This window comes from Adiantum capillus-veneris, chromosome 15, assembly GCF_014529385.1.
Source record: "Adiantum capillus-veneris isolate H3 chromosome 15, ASM1452938v2, whole genome shotgun sequence".
NCBI lineage: Eukaryota > Viridiplantae > Streptophyta > Polypodiopsida > Polypodiales > Pteridaceae > Adiantum > Adiantum capillus-veneris.
In genome coordinates, this window is record NC_140945.1 from 7,382,245 (window position 1) to 7,401,951 (window position 19,707).

General features: G+C 43.3%; 1 protein-coding gene across 2 annotated transcripts in view; it reads right to left on the reverse strand.

The window, feature by feature from the left end:
• Positions 1-8,938, reverse strand: part of ELO3 (radical SAM domain-containing protein / GCN5-related N-acetyltransferase (GNAT) family protein) — a 50,618-nt gene extending 41,680 nt beyond the window's left edge. The window contains exon 1 of one of the 2 annotated variants that reach the window (XR_015190366.1): positions 8,356-8,938. Coding sequence is in view for 1 of the 2 variants with exons in the window: in XM_086530006.1 (XP_086386132.1) it covers positions 8,356-8,867 (512 nt within the window). In the remaining variant the exon portion in view is untranslated. The remainder of the gene's footprint in view (positions 1-8,355) is intronic. The other variant, XM_086530006.1, reaches the window with a different exon arrangement.
• Positions 8,939-19,707: the final 10,769 nt, after the last annotated feature.

Here is a 19,707-nt window from a genome sequence, read left to right on the forward strand (position 1 = left end):
TTCTTGGGACTGTGTCCGTACTACAGGCGGTTCATACGTAAGTTTGCAGAGGTTGCTTCCCCTTTGCATACCTTGACACAGAAAGGAGTACCTTTTTCGTGGGGACCCACAAAGGTGACTGCCTTTCGGACATTGAAAGAGAAATTGACTACAGGACCAGATTTGACTTTGCCGGACTTGCAGAAGACATTTAAAGTATATTGTGATGCTTGTGGTCGTAGTCTGGGTGCGGTCTTGATGCAAGAAGGCCATGTCATAGCTTACGAGAGCCGTTTGTTCTCTAGGCCGGAGATGACAGCACAGATCTATGGGAAAGAGCTTTTGGCAGTTATCCACGCTCTTACTCAATGGCGGCATTACCTACTCGGAGCGGATTTTACTGTCTTTACAGACCATCAGAGTTTGCGCTACTTCTTGTCACAGAAGCAGCTTTCGGAAAAGCAAATGCGGTGGGTGAACATCTTGTCACAGTTCCACTTCCAGATTGTCCATGTGAAGGGACAGAAGAATGTGGTGGTAGATGCTTTGTCTCGCAAAACGGTTGGTTCTGGCTATTTCCGCGATACATCATAGGAGCTTCGAGGATATGGTCGATCAGTGTGCCACAGATACAGGTTTTGCAGATATTTTCACACGGATACGGGATGGGGAGACAGTAGCTGGATACTCCCTTCGGGAAGGCTACTTGATGAAAAAGACTGTTGTGCTTTACACAGCCGTTGAGGGAAAAGGTTATGATTGATTGCCACTGTCCACCTTTTACGGGTTACCGCGGCATTGCTACCACCATGAAAGGGGTAGAGAGAGATTTCTTTTGGCGGAGACTGAAGAAGGATGTGGAAAAGTTTGTGCGCAGTTGCTTGGTACGCCAGAAGGTCAAGTTTGACAGGCATAAGGCACAGGGATTGTTACAGCCTTTACCCATACCCACCCGCCCCTGGGAAAATATTGAAATGGATTTCATTTTTTGATCTCCCGAGAATACAGAATGATCACGATGATTTTCCGATTACATGGCACGCCTTAGACGATTGTCTCCGACAGAGACCCCAGATTTATGAGTTTGTTTTGGAAGGCAATTTGGGAGAACATTGGCACGCGGTTGCAGTTCTCGTCATCGTTCCACTTGCAAACTGACGGGCAATCTGAGATTGCCAATTCAGTGATTTTAGATTTATTGAAGTCTTGTATCTCGCATCAGAAGACTCAATGGGAAAAGAACTTACCTTTGGTGGAATTTGCCTACAATAACACGATACACTCTTCGACGGGGAAGACGCCATGAGAGATTGTTGAAACTGCTGCGAAGGTTCCATCCTTCCTGAGCACGAAAGATTAGATATTTGAAGCGGATGAATATTCGCGAGATTTGGATACGTCTTTTGCCAAGGTTCGTGAGACTTTACAGAAGTCTCAAGAACGACAGAAAAAGGCAGCAGATCGCCATCGTCGCGACTGGAAACTGAAGGAGGATGATTGGCTGCTCTTACTTTTGAGAAGGCACGCCTAAGAAAGAACAAGGGAAAGGAGAGGCTTTTTCCAAAGCTTAGTATGTGATACTACGGACCTTTCCAGATTACTGAAAAGATAAATGAAGTCTCCTTCCGACTGAAACTGCCAGATACTTGGAGGATTCACAATGCATTGCATGTGAGTCTCTTGAACCCTGTTAAGGGTGATGTGTCTGATGATGGGGAGCCTGATGAGCAACCCAAAGTGGAAGAAAACCAGGAGATCCTTGTTCCTGAACAGATTTTGGCACATAATGATACGAAGAAAGGTAAAGTCCGAAGGCGGTTCTTGGTTAAGTTCAAGAACTTTCCTGCATTTGATGCGAAGTGGATGGAGGAGGAGGACCTAGCAGATACTCCTCGGATTGTGAAACTTTACCTCGATGTTTTGGTTTAGCATAGTCTACTCCAAACGGAACCCAGAACTCAGCTTGGCCGAAGATCTGGTGCAGTGGGATGCACAAGAGGGGAGTTACTCCGCTCCCTTGTCAACAAATGCCTCGATTTTGATACTAAAGTCACTGATGTCTCTTTGAGCTTCAGGGATACTGAGAGCTGACAGTATTCTGCTGTATGACTTTATGAAATGGAATTCCTGATTATGATACTGATTTGTTCTTGACTTCTTGTGAGTGCAGGAACGGATAGACGAAATGACTGCAGCATTTTGGTCTACTTGATCTCGAATAGACATGGTTGCAATAGGGGTTAGTCAATCGGACATCGATGAGGTCCCGATTGGACCTAGATGTGATTGCTAGCTGCATTGCCGATAAATAATGGTCTAAGATCCGAATGAATGTTGAATGTCATGTGATGTCCTGTGATGTCTGGTGATGTCCTGTGATGTCGTATGATGTGACTGTCGATTTTGTACATGTGCTAGATGTGTGTTCCTAGTACGTAGGTACTAACAATCAGTGTCTGCTAAGACGGTTTATGGCTTTTGTCGGTTTTGCAGGCGTAATCGCGGTCGATTACAATGCTTTCAAGAGGGGGGTATGTCACAAAGTGATGACGTGGCGGACAGCAGAAACCCTAATTTCTGCCAGAAACCCTAAATTCCTGCAAACCCTAATTTCTGCCAAAAACCCTAATTTCCGAAAATCGCGGAGGCGGATTATCCACAAAAAAAAAAAAATTTTGGAAAATGATGAGCGACGCGAATTTTGCTTTTGCTTTTTTTTAATAAAAAAAAGAGAAAAGACTCTCTAAGAGAGAGAGAGAACTGATGCTTTTGATTTTAAAAGCTTTTGGGGCTCTGCTTTTGGGCATCCCTTGTAACCTTTAAATTAGTCGTGAGGGCCTCACTTCTCAGAGCATCTGGACGCAGAGTCTGAGAGTGAAACCCTAACCGCTCTCTTGTACTTTGATGATTGATTAATATAAAAAGAAATACCGAAAGGGGCGTCAGTCTTTGGGGCCAATATCTCTAGGCACGGAACTCCGTCGGGCCAGTGCAAATCTATTATGATCTGTGAATTGTTTTGAAGTGGTTATTTGGTGCTGTCGCGGTTGATTCTTGACTTGGAGTGTCCAAGTTTGTTACACTAGCTCTTATGCTGTGGTGCAAAAACGCTAGAGGTCTTTGGGGTTCTGCTGCGAAGTTGCCTGTGAGCAATGCTCCCGCTGCCTCTTCTGTCAAAAAGTGCTAGCGCTAGGTTTGCTTATATACAAACTTAGTAAATTTGCCCTACCTAGTTCCCAACAAAAGTCACTTAAAAATAATAAGTGAAAAATGTCAAAAATAGGGAAAATAGGTCTATGCACTGTAAAAATGCTACTGATGGGTTCTAACTGGAATCTGATGGTCATGATGTGTGCAACCAGAGGATATGCATCTAATCTAAGTGTCTGGACATGCACGGTCTGCAAACAGACTCACAAAAGTGCCAGATCACTTCCTATTCTAGACTGACTTGACTGAACTGAACCCCGGTCATGTTGTAGCTTGTCCACAAACACATAGGGTTGGATGTGTCACGTGCCAACCTTAGCAAGAGTGAACCACTACTTGCTTTGACTCGCTCGTGCTCCTATTGGGCAAACCGATCCCTATCTTTTTGGATGTCTTCCTCAAAGCGTAGAGGAAAAAATTTTGTCGGAAAATTCTACCTTGAATTGAATCCAAGTCTTGTTGTAAGTCCATTGCAGAGCTTTGGTATACCGCCAAGTACTTGCAATTCCCCTTGAGGTGTTTAGTCACATGCCTCCTCTTCAACGCTTCTCAGAAATTGTCGTTTGCAAAGGCAACTTCAAGCTGTTGAATGAAAGCGGTAGCGTTCGGGATACCTTCCCTTCGTCAAAAGTATCAAAGTTGACTAAGTGTTCTGAGGTCTAAAAACGACCTTCATATCCTTCCCGAAAAGCTCCCGCATGCAATGGGACAGTTCCCCTATAAATCGGACGAGTTTTCACGCGAGAAAATTCCCCGTTTTTGCATTCCTTCGCGATGGAACGGTGCATACCTGAAGGGGATTAGCAATTAGCTAATCCGGATCCTGTACAGAAGGCTCTTGCCATGGCAAACCCGCATAAAACCCCAAGAACTTTACATGGTCATTTGAAAAGCCCAACTAGTGGGGCATTACCATATGTGCAAAAGGGGAGAGTGTCACGAGGACATGGCAACTGCTAACCTTAGTTGATGGTTTCTTTCCAATGATTTTTGTTTTATTTTTGAGACCCTCTTTTTGAAGTTGCAAATAGTCGGACATTGTATGGCCAATGTGAACGATAGTTTCACCCGCAGACGGGAAGTGGGTCAGCACTGGAATTCGTATAGTAAGAGAGTGTCTAGGCTCAGTTCAAGGTCATGTAGGTCCCCTAGTCGCACTTAGCAAGTTGGTGGATACTAGGAAGTGAACTCAATAAAGACATAAAGTCAGGGTGGGACCACCAAAGGAAAATACCCAAAAATTGGGCCACATTGCATTTTTGGATGCGATCCCAATGGGGATAGATGGTCAGAAGACCAGTGGGAGCCCAACGGAAGCATCTCCTAAAAATTAGGGAACTGCTATTTGAGCCATGAAATGTGTTCGCGTCATTACCTTTGGAATGACAAGGGGAGCATTTTAAACTCTGCCGCAAAGTCAATCGGGCAACCAATCGGGAGATTTTTAGGTGGCAACTGTAACAAATTGCTGATGTGTCAAAGCCTAAAGAATGGAGCCAACTTACAGTTGACGGCCGAGGGGCCTAAACCCTAAGAAGAACAAGTAACACAAGAAGAAGTCCTATCAACTTATGGAGACCCCGTCCGATGGGACCCCAAGTGACATAAAGAATTAAAATAAAGCAGGACTAGAAATTGCGAAGCTAGCTGATGACGTGGCAGATTTCTGAGAATCACGTTGGCTGATGACGTAACATGCTGTACGGATTTCCGCGTTTTACGTTGGCAGCTACCGTAACAACTATACGGAATTCCAGATTTTATACTGGCAGCTTTTTGGCTTTGCTTTTGGACAAGATGCTTTTGAGTTTGAAGGCTTTTTACTGTAAACTGCTTTTGGGGCCTAGGGCCTTTAAATATGTTGGATGCGGTCCCAATGGGGATAGATGGTGAGAAGACAAGTGGGAAAATTAGGGAACTACTATTCCTCTTGCAGAAAAATAGGCACTGAATTTTGTAGCTGGGAGGGCTCATTTGTGAAACCTATTCACAGGTTAAGAGCTATGGAGTGCTTCCGTTCCACTCTATGTACAGTGTGGTGCTAGGAGTGTTGACCTGCACACTACACATTGCTCTCTCTCTCTCCCCTACGTGCAGTTATGTGATCCCCACAAGAGGGCTCTTCATTTGACTGATGTACAGCTATGTGGTTTCATGCTTTTGTGCCGAGGCAAGAGCCTCCTTGAGCAGGAATAGGAGTAGCTAATTACTACCCCAAAGCAAGCACCGGTGAGGGTCAAAACCTCACCAAACAGGTGCGTTTTCAGCGCTGGTTATGCGTTGTATATTGACTGTTTTTCAGCCATACGGACGCCAAATCCATTGGGAACAATGCCCCACTGACAGAGGACACTTCGGAACTGTTTAGGGCTGAAAATTGGGCAAAAACCAGTAAATACAGCGAGCTGAATTTACTGTTTTTGGGCAGAAATCAAAGGGTTTATGCTCGTGGAAGTGAGTTCCAGCAGGGGAATAGGTTTCGCGCAAGTTTTGGGGCTGTTATGCTGCCAAAATTTGGCCAAAACAGGTGATACCTAGCTGGATACAGGTAAACAATTCACAGGACTCTACTTTGTAATTTACCCTCTCAAAGCATAAAGAAATACCGAAAGGGGCACCAATTTTGGGGCCTACAAACTGTCGCGTTTACTCAGAGCATTCTAGCTTCCGAGTTGTGTGTGCTTAAGTGTTAATTCCCGTCGCTAGTTACCTTTGCAAAGTGCCCTGTGTGTGTGTCTAAAGTAAAGATTTTCGGGTGAAAGCCAAAGCCTACCACCCCACCGGCCAGTTTCAGAGAAAGAGATGCGTGAGAGCAAATCATCGCACTGCATGAGTTGTGATCACCTGCACCCACTACTCACACACATTGAGGAGCACTTGTAAAAAATCAGTCTCCAATCTCATTTTTGGGCGCCCCCTCTTGGATGAGACCTTCTCGAGCTTGTGTTGACCTGCAAGTTGCTCTCCTACTGTCATGGGTCCAGTTTGCTCCTTTTGGTTTAATTCCTAGTACCCACAACTATAAGTGTAGCGAGGGGGCCTAAATGACTTTAACCTGAGCCTAGACGCCCTTTTACTGCTTGGATTCCAGTGCCGGTCGGCCCGACCCACTCGTGGCGACAAGGCCTTCCCGTCTACGGGTGAAACTCTCAGCCATTAGCTGTTTCGCGCTGGCCACTCAATGTCCGGTCATTTGCAACGACAAAAAGAGGGTCCCAAAAATTAAATAAAAATCATCGGAAAGAAATCAACAACTAAGGTTAGCATTTGCCACGTCCTCGTGACACGCAATGTCAAACAAAGCTCAACAACAAAAACATGTTGGGTTGCTACATCCTTTGCAAATTCCCAATAGTAAATAGACAAGCATTTCCATGGACTTTGTAGCTGGATTACCCCGAACCAACCGTGGTCACAATGCCATTTGGGTCGTCCATGATCGACTCACGAAGATGGCGCAATTTATTCCTACACGCTCCTCCGTAAAGAGCCACAAATTAGCTCAGCTCTTTGTGAAACATTTATACAAATTATATGGTTTGCCCGACGAAATTGTCAATGATCGTGATCCAAAATTCACAGGCAATGTTTTCCGCTACATCTGACAAACTATCCCCGAAAGGGAATCAGAGGGCTATGGAACCTTCTACCTGCAAAATGCACCTTCAGCCAGAACTAGCTGAGGGAGAGGTTACAACCTGCCACCCATCACACACACACACCACTAACCCACCCCATCCACCCAATGAGAACACAAGGGAAATAACAAGAGCAAGCAGCCGAAACAAGCATAACAAGCAAGCATATCACACATTTCCCACCTCGCAATCACACAAGCAGCAACACATGCAATCACAGGCATGAGCTTACTCCCTTTTACAGCCGGGAAGGATGTCACAAACTCATGGCGTGGCAGTGTACAAAACCACGCTGGCTGGCAGATGGATGACATGGCAGCTTATACGGCCAAATGCTTACATGGCAGTCCATAAGGTACAAACGGGTGCTTACATGGCAGCATGTACGGATGCTGCTAAAGATACCCACTTACATAGATGCTTTTTCTAGAGTTTCAACATGGACAATTGCTTTTATCAACTGAGTTGCTTTTATAAATTTTTTTGATCTGATTTTAAAAATTCAGAGCGTTATAAATATGAGGCTTTGCTCACTTGTAGCCAGATTCAATGTGTGGGCTCGCAAAGCACTTCAACACAGTTTTGTTCATTCATACAAAAACAAATACCCCAGGGGCGCCTGTTTTAAGAACCAATGCTTTTGAGAGGAAACTCCGCCCTTTTGGTGTCTTGGATAGGTGTTATCAAGTGAGTAGTTTCTAGCTGTATTGTATATATTCTGTTCATCACTGCTTGTGTTTTCAGTTGCAATTGGTTTCACGCTCAATTTGTATCAGAATATACATGTCAGATCATATGCCTACGGGCTTGCTCATTCCTCCAGCTACCTCTACCCTGAGGACAAGCGGGCATCCACGAGATTTTTCAGTGATAGCACGCAATCTTTGGGGCCCGGTTGAACACGGAGTAATCTGCGTCAGATTGCAACCACAAGTCAAAGCCAGCCTTCCATGAAGAGCATCTCAAATTACAATTCCACATGCCTTCGGCAGTGCATAGCCCCTATGTCTCAGGCCAAGAATCCTCAGACATATACATAGCTCTGAGGGCACAAAGTATTCGCAATCAAATGCACCAATGTGTCAGACTTGTGCCATCCAATAAAGATACTCAGAGCTTTTCCACACACCAAAGCTTCTCTAGCAAGTCTATAACCTCAAGCTTGGTCAAGTGATGCGAGAGCTCCAAAGCCTAAAATACACAACCTGTCAACCATGATATAAAGAGTCCAATCCTGTTGACTCGAGTGACATAAAGGGAAGGAAAAACAGATCAAGAAACCTTTCTCTCCTTTGACGAGTAGACACATGAATTCTGAATCTTGAGCTACTTAAGCGGCAAAGGCATTGTACATTGAAGTGGAAAGTGTGAACCAAGTAGGTGGGTGTCCCATCCTCTTGGTACCATGAAATCGGGAAAGTTTGTTGATCCATGGTGCTTCATTCAAAAAACTAATGGTGCAACCAACAAATTAAAAGGCATTGCCACAATTCCAGGACCAATTTTACATAGGCCTAAAGCATGTTACCTGGCTCGAATCGCACGCATGCTTGTGGGCTCATATCCAGTATAGGACTGAGTACTGTACTCAAAATCAGAGTCAGGACCACCAGGACAGTAGACACAGATGTTGCCAGTCGTAGCGATGTGAGGGCATCGATGGGGCTTCGACATAACAGCTACAACAGCAATTCCAGAAGCTGTACGCACGGGCTTTGCTTTGAGCCTTGGGAGAACCATAGTCTTGTCATTTTCAGGTAGGGCAGCTATCATCTCTACGAGCTTAGGAGCACGAGAAAGACCATATCTGCGGCACGCAGCTGACTTGAGTGCATTTAAATCCACGTTTTCACCCCTACGACAGCCGTCCACCATCGCCCCTACTATATCAGCTATGGCTCTTATCCTTGCCTCTTCCTCGCTGAACTGGTGTGCCATCACTCCTCCTCTACCTGGCGTTGGCTTTCTTTTCACCGTCTTTTTCTCCTCGTGCCGCTCAACATATTCCCCTGCGCTAACGCTCGAAGAATCAATTGCCATTTCGAGACCGAGGAGTTACGATGGTCTGCGAAGATGTCTTGTAGGCCTATTTGTGAGTTGAGTTTCAGTAGGGTAAGTGCAAGTGATCAATCAAATCACGAGGCCTGCCTTGTTGCCTAGCGGGTAAATGATCACGTAAAACAAACTTATTAATCGTTGATCAATAGCCTATTTAATACGATTGGGTACCCCCCTACTCACAATTGTTGTCAACTGAAGGCCTATATACTATGTTTTGCATGTCATTTGGTTTTAATGTAGGACACTTAAGTTGTACTACTATTGCTTCAACCTCTTGAAGGAGATTGACACCACTACTGAGTGAACTACTACTCACTCAGAGCCATAGGTTTGGGTTGACGTGGGCAATGAATAGGTCACCATTGGCAAAATTCATTCACATTAGTTGACAGGTTAGCCTTTGCATAACTCACTTGAGAGAATTTGAGCGCACGAATCACTCCTACTAGATAGTCAATACCATTCCTAAGGTTAGTATGACATGACATGTTATAAAATCTAATATCTAACCAATCCAAATGATTTGCTCATATTGAACTGATCATTTAATGTGGGAGAATAAGCGGAAACAAGAGTTATAATATAAACATGTGCTTATGGATCTATCTCAACACAAGGTCAAAGTTAAAGGGATCAAAATGAGAGATGGTATGTCGAAGAGCAAGGCTAGCTAATGGAACTTAAAGACCTTGGGGTTAACTTCATTAAAGACCTCCAAAGGTTAATGTTAGAAGTCCTTTGACTTTAGGCAAACTAGGGATGTGCTTGAGGTGGGAACCCGACCAAAGCTTGAGGTGCTTGTCGTGCTTGTTGACTAAGGTGCTTGAGGTGCTTAATGACTAAGGTGCTAAGGTGCTCCATGCATTACTAAGGTGCTTAAGGGGTTCAAGGTGTTCCCAAAAGTCAACATGGTCCCTACTCAAGGGGGGGCGAGCCCTCATTGTAGGAGCATGAGAGAGAACACACACACCCTCACACAATGCAAGGTTGGTCTAAAGAAGCAACAAGGACACTTGGCAAGTTCCTCTCCATGTTGTCCTCACGGTGTACCTAAAGCCTATTGGTTGGCCTCTCAAGGGGTCCAATGATAATTTAACTAATTTGATTAATTGTTTATGCATTTCTCAAGTCCTCTCTCTCAAAGGGGAAAGGGGGACACTTGTCCCAAGGCTTGCATGGTTGCTTGATTTAACTAAAGCATGTGATTGGCTAAGCTTGTAGGGCTCCAATCAAATTCTCTCATGAGCTAGAAGGGGGGGTCGACCAAGGAAGCTAGGGGCTATTTTGGGGGGTATACTCTCCCACACACACACACACACACTATCATTGTGTGAGGTGCAAAGTGCAAGAGCTCCATCTCCTTCTCCAAGCTTGTTGAGAAGTTGAGAGCCTACGCCAACACTCTTGGCTGTGGAATGCAAATCCAACCAAGAGCCATGCTCCAATGCTTAAGCTTGCAATCTTCTTTATCATTACTTGCTATCATGATATGCTATGCAAGAAGAGTGATGATAAGTAATGAACTATCTCTTTCTCGTATGTTACTTCTTCTTCCTCTTCCCTACCCTCATTCCTTGCTAGATCTCTCCAACTTTGAAGGTGTTTGAGGCCTTGGGACTCATGTCGAGGATGGTTAATGATTTTACAAGATTATGTTATGCTCGTGATACATGAAGCTTTCCATATTCATTGCATCACCTAGGTCACAAGGAACACAAAGATTGTATTGTACCAAGTCTCTATTGATAGGAGAATCTATAATACAAAAGCCTATTGGGGGGGGGGGAGACCGGCTCCACATAAATTCGGTCCTTAGTTGTTGTCAAGTTCTCTAACTCTCTCTCTTGCAAAAGTATTGTTCATGCCAAGTTAATTAACTATGGTTATGTTGCTACCGCTAATTAAGTTCACCCTTTATGTTCTCAAAGTAGTCTCATAAAAATGCTCACTCCAATTCTCTTAATTCCGCTATTCTCAAAGTTCTTAGGCCATTTCCATTACATTGGTATCAGAGCTATTGGTTTCTCTTTTCTTGCTTAAGAAGAGAGGTCCTTGAGTTGTCCATGAAAGGTTGGACATGTTGATTGCAATAGGGTAATTGGGACAAGGATATATTATCTTGATTGAGAAGGACTTAGTTTGAGGTACATCGTTGGGAACTATAGTCTTAATAATGGAGTCTCTTGGAGCTTGCCTGTGGCTTAACCATTATTAAGCTATGGGCAAGCTCAACGAGAACTATAATCAACCGAGCAATGTTAGACTCTCTCCACTAGTCTTTGCAATCAACAAACTCTAAACCACGGGTGTGGCTGCTTGAGAACTAATTTTCAAAGGTAAAGAAGAGTAGCAACTAAGGTTTTTGAGGGTACCAAAGCACAAAGTAATCTATACATAAGTTTAATTAGCATGGCTGACAATAACCAAGAGAGTAGAATGAACATTGACAACTATGATTTTGCACATGAAGGTGCTAATGATGATGCCCCCATGTTTGTTAATTATCTTGTTACTAGGTTGCAGCAAGCTATGGGCAGTCGTGCTTTGCAAGCCGAAGTTACTCAACAACTTCATGCTTATGGGTTTTCCCTTCCTCTCCAAAAGGAGAGAGAGCTTAGGAGGCCTCTTGATGAGACTCCCAAAAGAAGACTCTCTCCCATAAGAGAGGAGGAATCCAAAGAACGAAAAAGAAGCAAAACTCTAAGTTCCTATGAAGATGTGGCTCCAGGAAGATGGTGGTCTAGACAGTCGCGAACTCCTCCTAAGAGGAAACGGTCAACCCATAGTCCTTCTCCTCGTCACTCCGAAAGGGAAAAGAAGAAACAAAGGAAGAAAAAGGCAAGAAAGAGGTCATCCTCTTCTCCTTCTTCTTCACCTTCCTCCTTTTTTGACAAAAGCATCGGATATTCTCCTAGAGAATACAAGAGGAGAGGACATCGCAAATCCTACCCTACATGGAGAAGCTCCCAAAAGCTCAAGAAATTCAAGGAGGGAGGAAAGAGTATCTCTTTTCTCACCTATGATGGCACCTTTGGTGCTACCAACAAAGTATTGGCCTTCATCCAGCAATTTGATGCGGCCTTTGGAGACGAGGGCTTCATGAAGTCCTCCAAGCTACACCATGTAGCTATCCACTTCCAAAAATCTGCTCGTCAATGGTGGGCTAGCCTTCGTGGAAATGGCGAAGCCCCAAAGACATAGAAAACTCTATGAGTTTCCATCATGAAGCAATTCCTTGCAAGCGATGCAAAGGACAAAGTGCTAACCGAATGGCAGAGTTTGAAGCTACTCTCCAACAAGTCTATCCACAAATATGTAGACAAGTTTTGGGATTTACATCTCAAGGCTGCTATCTTTCAAAAGATAGACTTTGCCAAACAAAAGCAACAATTCTATGCGGGATTACCTGAAGAAATGGCTCAGGGGGTTCACCGTTCAATACCCCCCTATATAACGTGCGTTTGCGGGGTATTAGAAAAAACTTTCTTTTAAACATGTTTGAATGAATAAAATGACCCCTTATTATAGGAAAATTTTCCAAAATTGAATATAAAACCCCTTATTTTAATGTAACTATTTTAAGTTGCCTAAAGTTTTTGCATTTTAAAACCCCTCCTTTTGAACTCACATTATACATTAACATGATTACATAGTGCACCCGCCCTCGAGGTTCTATCATCGAAGTAATCCACCACACTATGGTTGCTTCGCACATCAATTTCCAACAAGGGGCTAAAAGGAATGCCAAGCCCATGGATCGCAAAGACAAAAATGATACAAATGGGGAAAAAAAATGCCCAAAACTCTTCCCAAGAAAATTCCAACAACAATCGGTCCAAGGAGAAGTGGGTTTACAAAGGTAAAAATAAACTCTCTTCTAAAGAGCTAGAAGCTTTTCGTAAGGACCACAAATGCTTCAAGTGTGGGGAGCAAGGACATGGCTACCGTTCTTGCCCCAAAAAGAAATGCCCCCAATGAGACTCCTAGAGCTTCCACTATCGAATCTCCAAAAGAGGATACTCATTGCAAAGGATCACCTCTCTCCTATAATTGGGGAAAGGTAAGAGAGCATGATGCCTTCATCTTGTTTGACCCTGGCTCTACTCACAACTTCGTATCAACGGAGTTGGCCACTAGGTTGGGCATTCAAGCTTTCGACATGGGAGATGATGTAACTGTCGATGGAGCTTTCAAGGGATAGCAAGCCTCCGTTACTCCCTTGATTGGGAAGTTGAGGCTTCATGTCTTGTGAAGTTAAGCACAAAAGGTGGCTTGAAGCAAAAGGTGACCTCCTGATGGATCAACAACTCAAGGAGGTGAAGAAGGCCAAAATTCTGTCCAGAGAGACTTTTCTCTAGTCGGAGGAGGCTAATCAATCTCACTTCTTCAGGGCCCTCAAAGTCAAGAGAAATCGTGGCATATTACACTCTTTAACCGTTGGGGAAGGGAAGGAGACTAAGGACCCAAATAAAATGGCTCGTATGATGCTTAACCACTTGCATTAAATTATTGGCCAGATTGAGCCCGCGGATCAATCCCCGGAAGTGGATGGAGCAAGAGTTGTTCTCCTAGGAAGCATTAAAAAAAAAAAAATCACAGTCTAACACCAACATATTGGAGAATGCGTTCTCTAAGGAGGAATGCACTCACACATTGCAAGCTTTGGGCAAAGAGAAGTCTCCAAGGTGGGATGCCATGACTACAAAATTCTTTTAAAAATTTTGGGAGGAGATTAAGTACCCAATTCTGTGAATGGCTAACCAAGCTCTGGTCAACGGTGCTCTAGACTTGAGCGTCAAAAGAGGCCTTATCAAACCAATTCCTAAACAAGTATGTTGCTCCCAGCTAAAGCACTAGTGCCCAATAACTATGATGTCAGTGGCCTACTAGATAAATCAACAAAACTATTGCTCTCAGGCTCGCTCCTCTTCTGGACAAGGTCATCACCCCGCACCAACATGGATTTCTACCACAACATTCTGGCAGCAATGATCGGCATAGAGTATGCATCTTTCACTAAGCAAAAGTGTATATTACTTCAATTGGATTTGGATAAAGCATATGATAGGATCACATGGTCTTTTATCAAAGAGGTCATGAAATCACTAGGCTTTGGGCAGAGGATGTTAGCACTTTGGGTACTGGTAGCCAATCTGAGCCTTTATTTAATGAGCGGATTGTGGGGGCTTTTGAGGTAAGAAGATCTATAAACAAGGCTGCCTATTAGCTCCCCTCTTGTTTTCCATTGGATCCCATCCCTTGGTATGATGCTTGAAGATAGTGCTGCAAGAGGGGAGATTCAAGTGCTATCCCTTCCCAATAATGACAAAATTTTGACGAAGTTGTTTGCGGATCATTCGCTACTCTCATGTGATCAGGAAGGCTCTAGCAAACGTATGCCACTACATCAAGGTCGAAGTGCAATATTGAAAAATCAAGATTGAACTCCCTCTCAGAAGATGACTCGTTTAATTTGCTACTCTTCCTCAAAGCAAGCTTGCTCGAAAGTGCAACAAAGCGGTGGAGGCCTTGGAATGGGGAGAGGTAACTAGATACTTCCACAACTTGATGTCTCATTGGTCCCCTTGGCTGTTTAAGGTGGGAAGCGTCTTGTTAAACCCTGCCTGGAGGGAGGTGGCCAAAAAGATGAACAACAAAGGACTACATTGACTAGTCAATTTTGGGACTTCAGTAGCAGCAAGACTGGAAAGGGTTGGACCAACTAGCCTTTGAGTTCATGCTCAATGGGACGGAGAGATTGTTGGCAAGTAGAGTTTTAATAAGGTTGAACAGTTGCTGCCTATCGTCGTATAAATCTAGGTTTGATTGGAAATCTTGACAGTGTCCTATAGATAGACATTTCCATATATCGCACCAAAGGGTGGCGTACAACACCCTCATGGCTTTGCTGGATTGGTTCTACCCCCTTAACAAACAGTGGGGAAAGAAATGGCAAGAGGCAAGATGGGTGACAATTATTGAGAACATTTGGTGCCCAATATGGCCGTTAGGATGAAGGTCTTTATTTAAAAAATGCTCTGGGGGGCCTTGCCGATTGGGGTGAAGGTCCTAGCTAGAGATATTGGGCCAGATAGATGCCCACAATGCAGATCTACAAGTGAGAACCTCCCCCACTTGTTCAAGGACTGTCCGAGGATATGTGGCTTGGCAGGGAAGATTTGCAAGTGGATTCAAAAGACATGTAAGATTGGGTTCTACAAGAACGATCTCTTTTTGGGGGGAAGGTGTTCACGAGCCAACCACTTCTCATCAGAACACAAATTTTCAGGTTATGTTACTTTAAACACGTGTGGAAGGCCAAGAACGTTTTACTTTTTTAGAACCACATTGAAACAACAAGGTTTATGGAGATTATTTAGGTTAGCAAGGTAGCAATTATTGCCATTGGAAAAAGGAGAAATTGTGAAGAGTGGGACAAGATAGTGAGCACAACATTGTCAGAACTGCGTGGGTAAAGATCTGTCTTCGAGCCATACAAGTCTTACACCATTATCGTGGGGTGCCCCCCTTTAAGCCGATGTACTAATGTCTCTTGGAAGACGTCATTTGTAATTGTTTTGGGTTACTAATATAATATACTCACGTTGGTGAGTTTTGCAAAAAAAAAAAAAAAAAGGATATCCATGCAACTCTTTTTATTTAGTTGGGGATGTGGAGTTTGGGATAAGCATCGGTCTCAAAAGAAATGATGTACCACCTTTTTATTGTATCAAAGAGGACAAATTAGAGAGGCCAATATGTTTCATTAATTGGAATCTACAAAGATCCCTTGGCTCACACAGAAAGGGAAAGGGTGTACTTTGCATTTTGAACAAAAAGCTTTTAAAAAATAAAATTCTCATATGAGCTTGAATGAAAGGTTTTTAATGGGAGTGCTAAAAGGCAAGCAAGTGAAGGGGGGGGGGGGGGATCTTATGCACGTGACCAGGGGGAGGGTGTGAGAAGACAGCTAACACACAAGCTTTTGTTGAGAATCAGAGTTCGAGAAAAGTGTGCCTCACCTTAGTCTTCAACCCGTCGAAGGGAGGGGAAGAAGGAGAAAATCCGCTAGAAAAACTTTTAAAAAATAGAGTTAAATTACAAAAAAATTGGATTATTTTGAAAAATTTGCTCTTTGAATCGACTCTAAAGAAAAATTTGCGTTTTTGAAATTGATTTTTTTTAACACTGTCTCTTTTTCTTCTCTAATTTGTGGGAATTCTCAAAATACCCCTCAAATTTAAACATTCCCAAATTACGTCCGTATTTTGTCTCAAATTTCCAAAATGCCCTAAAAAATTTTCAAAATTCCCAAAATGCCCATGGTTTTGAGATTAAATCTCTCCAAAAATAAAGAAATTTGTAGCTTTTCATAAGAAGACTGATTATCTATCAATACAAGATGGTAAAACTAGAATTTGAGTTGGTTATGTAGGATTTGGAGATGACCCGCTTCATTATTTTTAAACATAGTTGCCCTTTTTTTGTGAGGTGATTTGTGAGAAATTACATGCTAAGCACTCAAAAATGGATCTCAATTGTCAAAAATGAATAAAGATGAGAAAATTTTGAAGAATCCAACGATGCTGCATGAGAGAGAGAGAGAGAGAGAGAGAGAGTGTCGTCTCACAATAGGTGCACAAAAGGAAAAGGAAGTTTGGGTTGGAATGAAAGCTCTCCTTTGAGATCAAATTAAAAGGTTCTTTTCATTTAACTAGGAAGAGAGAGAGAGAGAGAGAGAGAGAGAGAGAGTCGTCTGTCGTCTGTCGTCTGTCGATAGGAGCACAAAAGGAAAAGGAAGTTTGGGTTGGAATGAAAGCTCTCCTTAGATATCATATTAAACTTAAACGGTTCTTTTCATTTAACTAGTTGAGAGAGTGAAGAAAGTAAAAGGGACGGGTGAGGGGGAAGAAAGGAAAAGAAAAGGGAAGAGGGGCGAGGGGGGCACACGTTAGTCTTTTATTTCATTTTATGTTTAAGGCCACCATAAAAGCCACCACAGGCTTGTAGCCTAGTCGCTTAGCTTGACCCTTGTAATTTCAATGTGACGAGTTCAAATAACGAAAGTTGAAATTCAAAGTGGTTTTGTGTAGCCTTTGAAATGGAGAGTGGGTGGAGTATCTTGTGTAGATTCAATATAAAGAATTGAAAGTAGAGCGAGTACTATTAGTCAGTGCAATCTCAAGGAATCCCTGGGGCTTATGAAAAGAGGACAAGTAGATAGGTGGGCCAAAATGTTTTTCTAAATGGAATCTGGAGAGATCTCTAGGGATGAACCAGACTTTGCGAAGGCAAATCAAATTTGGAAGTGATATCATGGCACATAGTGTAGGAGGAGAGGAGGAGGGAGGCGATCTTGGGAAGAAGCTTAGAGTCCCATCACGCTAATGCCTTGTAGGAGCTATAGTGCAAGTAGGCAAAGTGCTCTAAAAATTTATTTAATATTACCTACTCAGCACGTTCAACCGGCAGCAGGTGGTGAGGAAATTTTGTCAACAGCGGCAATGTTCTAAATCAACAGTCGTAACTTGCTAGCGCCCGTCGTCAGCAAGCAAGCTTTACCGTTTGCAAAATGGAAGCGCTGAAAAGATCGTCTATTTTCAAAAATCTTGTAGGGACTAGAGCTCATCCCAAGGCGCCATAAGAGCTCACCTAACCTGTGTGTGACTTCTTTTTAAGAGTGCATTAACTGTTGCAGCCCCTCCAACCTCTGGGTGGTACGGGGCTCTTAATTAGAGTTGCTTTGCTTCAATTTTTTGTGTCAATTTCTCGATTTTTGTCTCAAACAGGGTTGCAAAGTATTATGAGGCCGAGCCGTGGGACTCCGAACTTGACTTGGTTCCGCGGGCACTGACGATCCTTCACTGAAAACAAGTTAGCTAACTGAAAAAAACTTGAGGGACAAGCACAAAAACACACAAGATGCCAATTGAAGCAAAAACCCAAAACGAGACTTTGTATTGATATCAAAAAGATGATTACAAGAAAGGGACAGAGGCCTCTCTAGCGCCTTTGATGAAAATAGGTTACCTTTACTCCAACCTAGAAGGGATGATGGATTTATAAATGTGAGGTTGCCACACTGGCTCCGGCTTGATCGACACTCTTTGCCCAAGCCCCCAAGCCTCGAGATAGAAATCCAGACAAACAGTGGTCGTCGGCTCATTTGTGAGCCGCGGTTCAAATTTTTTCCATAAAAGTCAAAACGGCCCCCTCACGTGCTCAACGGTCCGTTTTGGGACCACACGGGCTTGAGGATCGCTCACGACCCAAGCGGGGCTTTTGTTGAGAAAACATCCTTTTGGGGGACTCCCAAAGCCATCAGGGCTCATGGGTCCAAAATTGTGTGAAAATGGCCCACAGGGAGCCTCGAGGAACCCCCTCACATTGAGAACCCCAACAATTCCCCCCCCCCCCCCCCCCCCCCCCCCAAAGGAACTTTGACGTCCTCGTCAAAATTGAAGCATAACCATAAAGTGCATATATCACATAATTATCGCATCTGCTAACATATCTATTGCATTTGATTGCATAGGGCACAAAGTATATACATCGCATGAGTCGATCTCCTACTTTGGCCATGTGTTTGAGTTCTGGCATGTTATAGTATCTAAATAACAACTATTTATCCATTGCAATAACTCTGTCTTCTAGCTCCCATGTGCATCTAACATTGGACAGCCACACCATTTGACATAGAACTCTAGCACTTTACGCACAAAGCGGTCCTTTAGAATAATTTGTCGCTCAAACAGGTTGATACCTTTGTCTAGAACCAGCACATGTCCGGCCAAATCTTTTTTCATCTTTTGTCTGCATGAAATGGTTTGAGTAAACTGACATGAAATACATTGTGAATTTTGACATTGGAGGGGAGTTCGAGCTTGTAGGATCATGGTTGTAGTCTTGCAAAATCTGATAAGGTCCATAGTACCTATGGTTGAACTTAGGTGTTAAGTTCTTGGGTAGGGAGATATTTTAAGCACTGACCAATACCAGATCCCCTTTTTGAAATAATTCCATGCGTTTGTTCTCATTGTGCTTGGTCACGTATTTGTCCTTGTATTTGTTCAAATGTTGCATGGCTACATCAAAGCGTTTTTGCCACTCTTGTAAGAACTGCTCTGCATCTTTATCATTTGCCTGCACTGTACTCAAAGCAAGGGCCAACACCATGACAACTTCCTTTCTTGTTGCAAGTTTGAATGGGGTGTAACTAGTCCCCGTGTGCACACTGCTATTGTACTGGAATTTCGAGACATCTAGGAAATCCACCCAATATTTTTGATTTGCTTGGACATAGCATCTGATGTAATCTTCAATTCCTTGACTTATGTGGTTTGTTTGCCCATCAGTTTGGGGATGATAGGCAAAAGAGAACCGTAGATGTGTGCCTAGTAGCTTGAACAACTCTCTCCACATATCGTTGAGGAATCATCCATGTCAATCTGACACTATTGCCAAAGGTAGACCATGGTTTTTGAATACATTCCTAGAAAAGAGATGTGCGGTTTGATAGGCAATAAGTGGTAGCTTTGTTGGGATGAAATGAGCTTGTTTTAAAAGTAATCCACAAACAAAAAAATCGTGGTGTAACCATGGCTCTCTGGCAGATCCACATGAAGTCCATATTGACCACATCCCAAGGGCGCGACGACGTATGCATTGACATCAAGAGCCCTGCATGCTCGATTCTCTGAACTTTTAATAACTGGCAAGTTGAGCAAGTTCTTACATATTCTATCACATCATCTTGCATCTTCGACCAAAAGAAGTTCTACTTAGCTTATTGAAGGAACTCTTTTGTCCTCTGTGACTT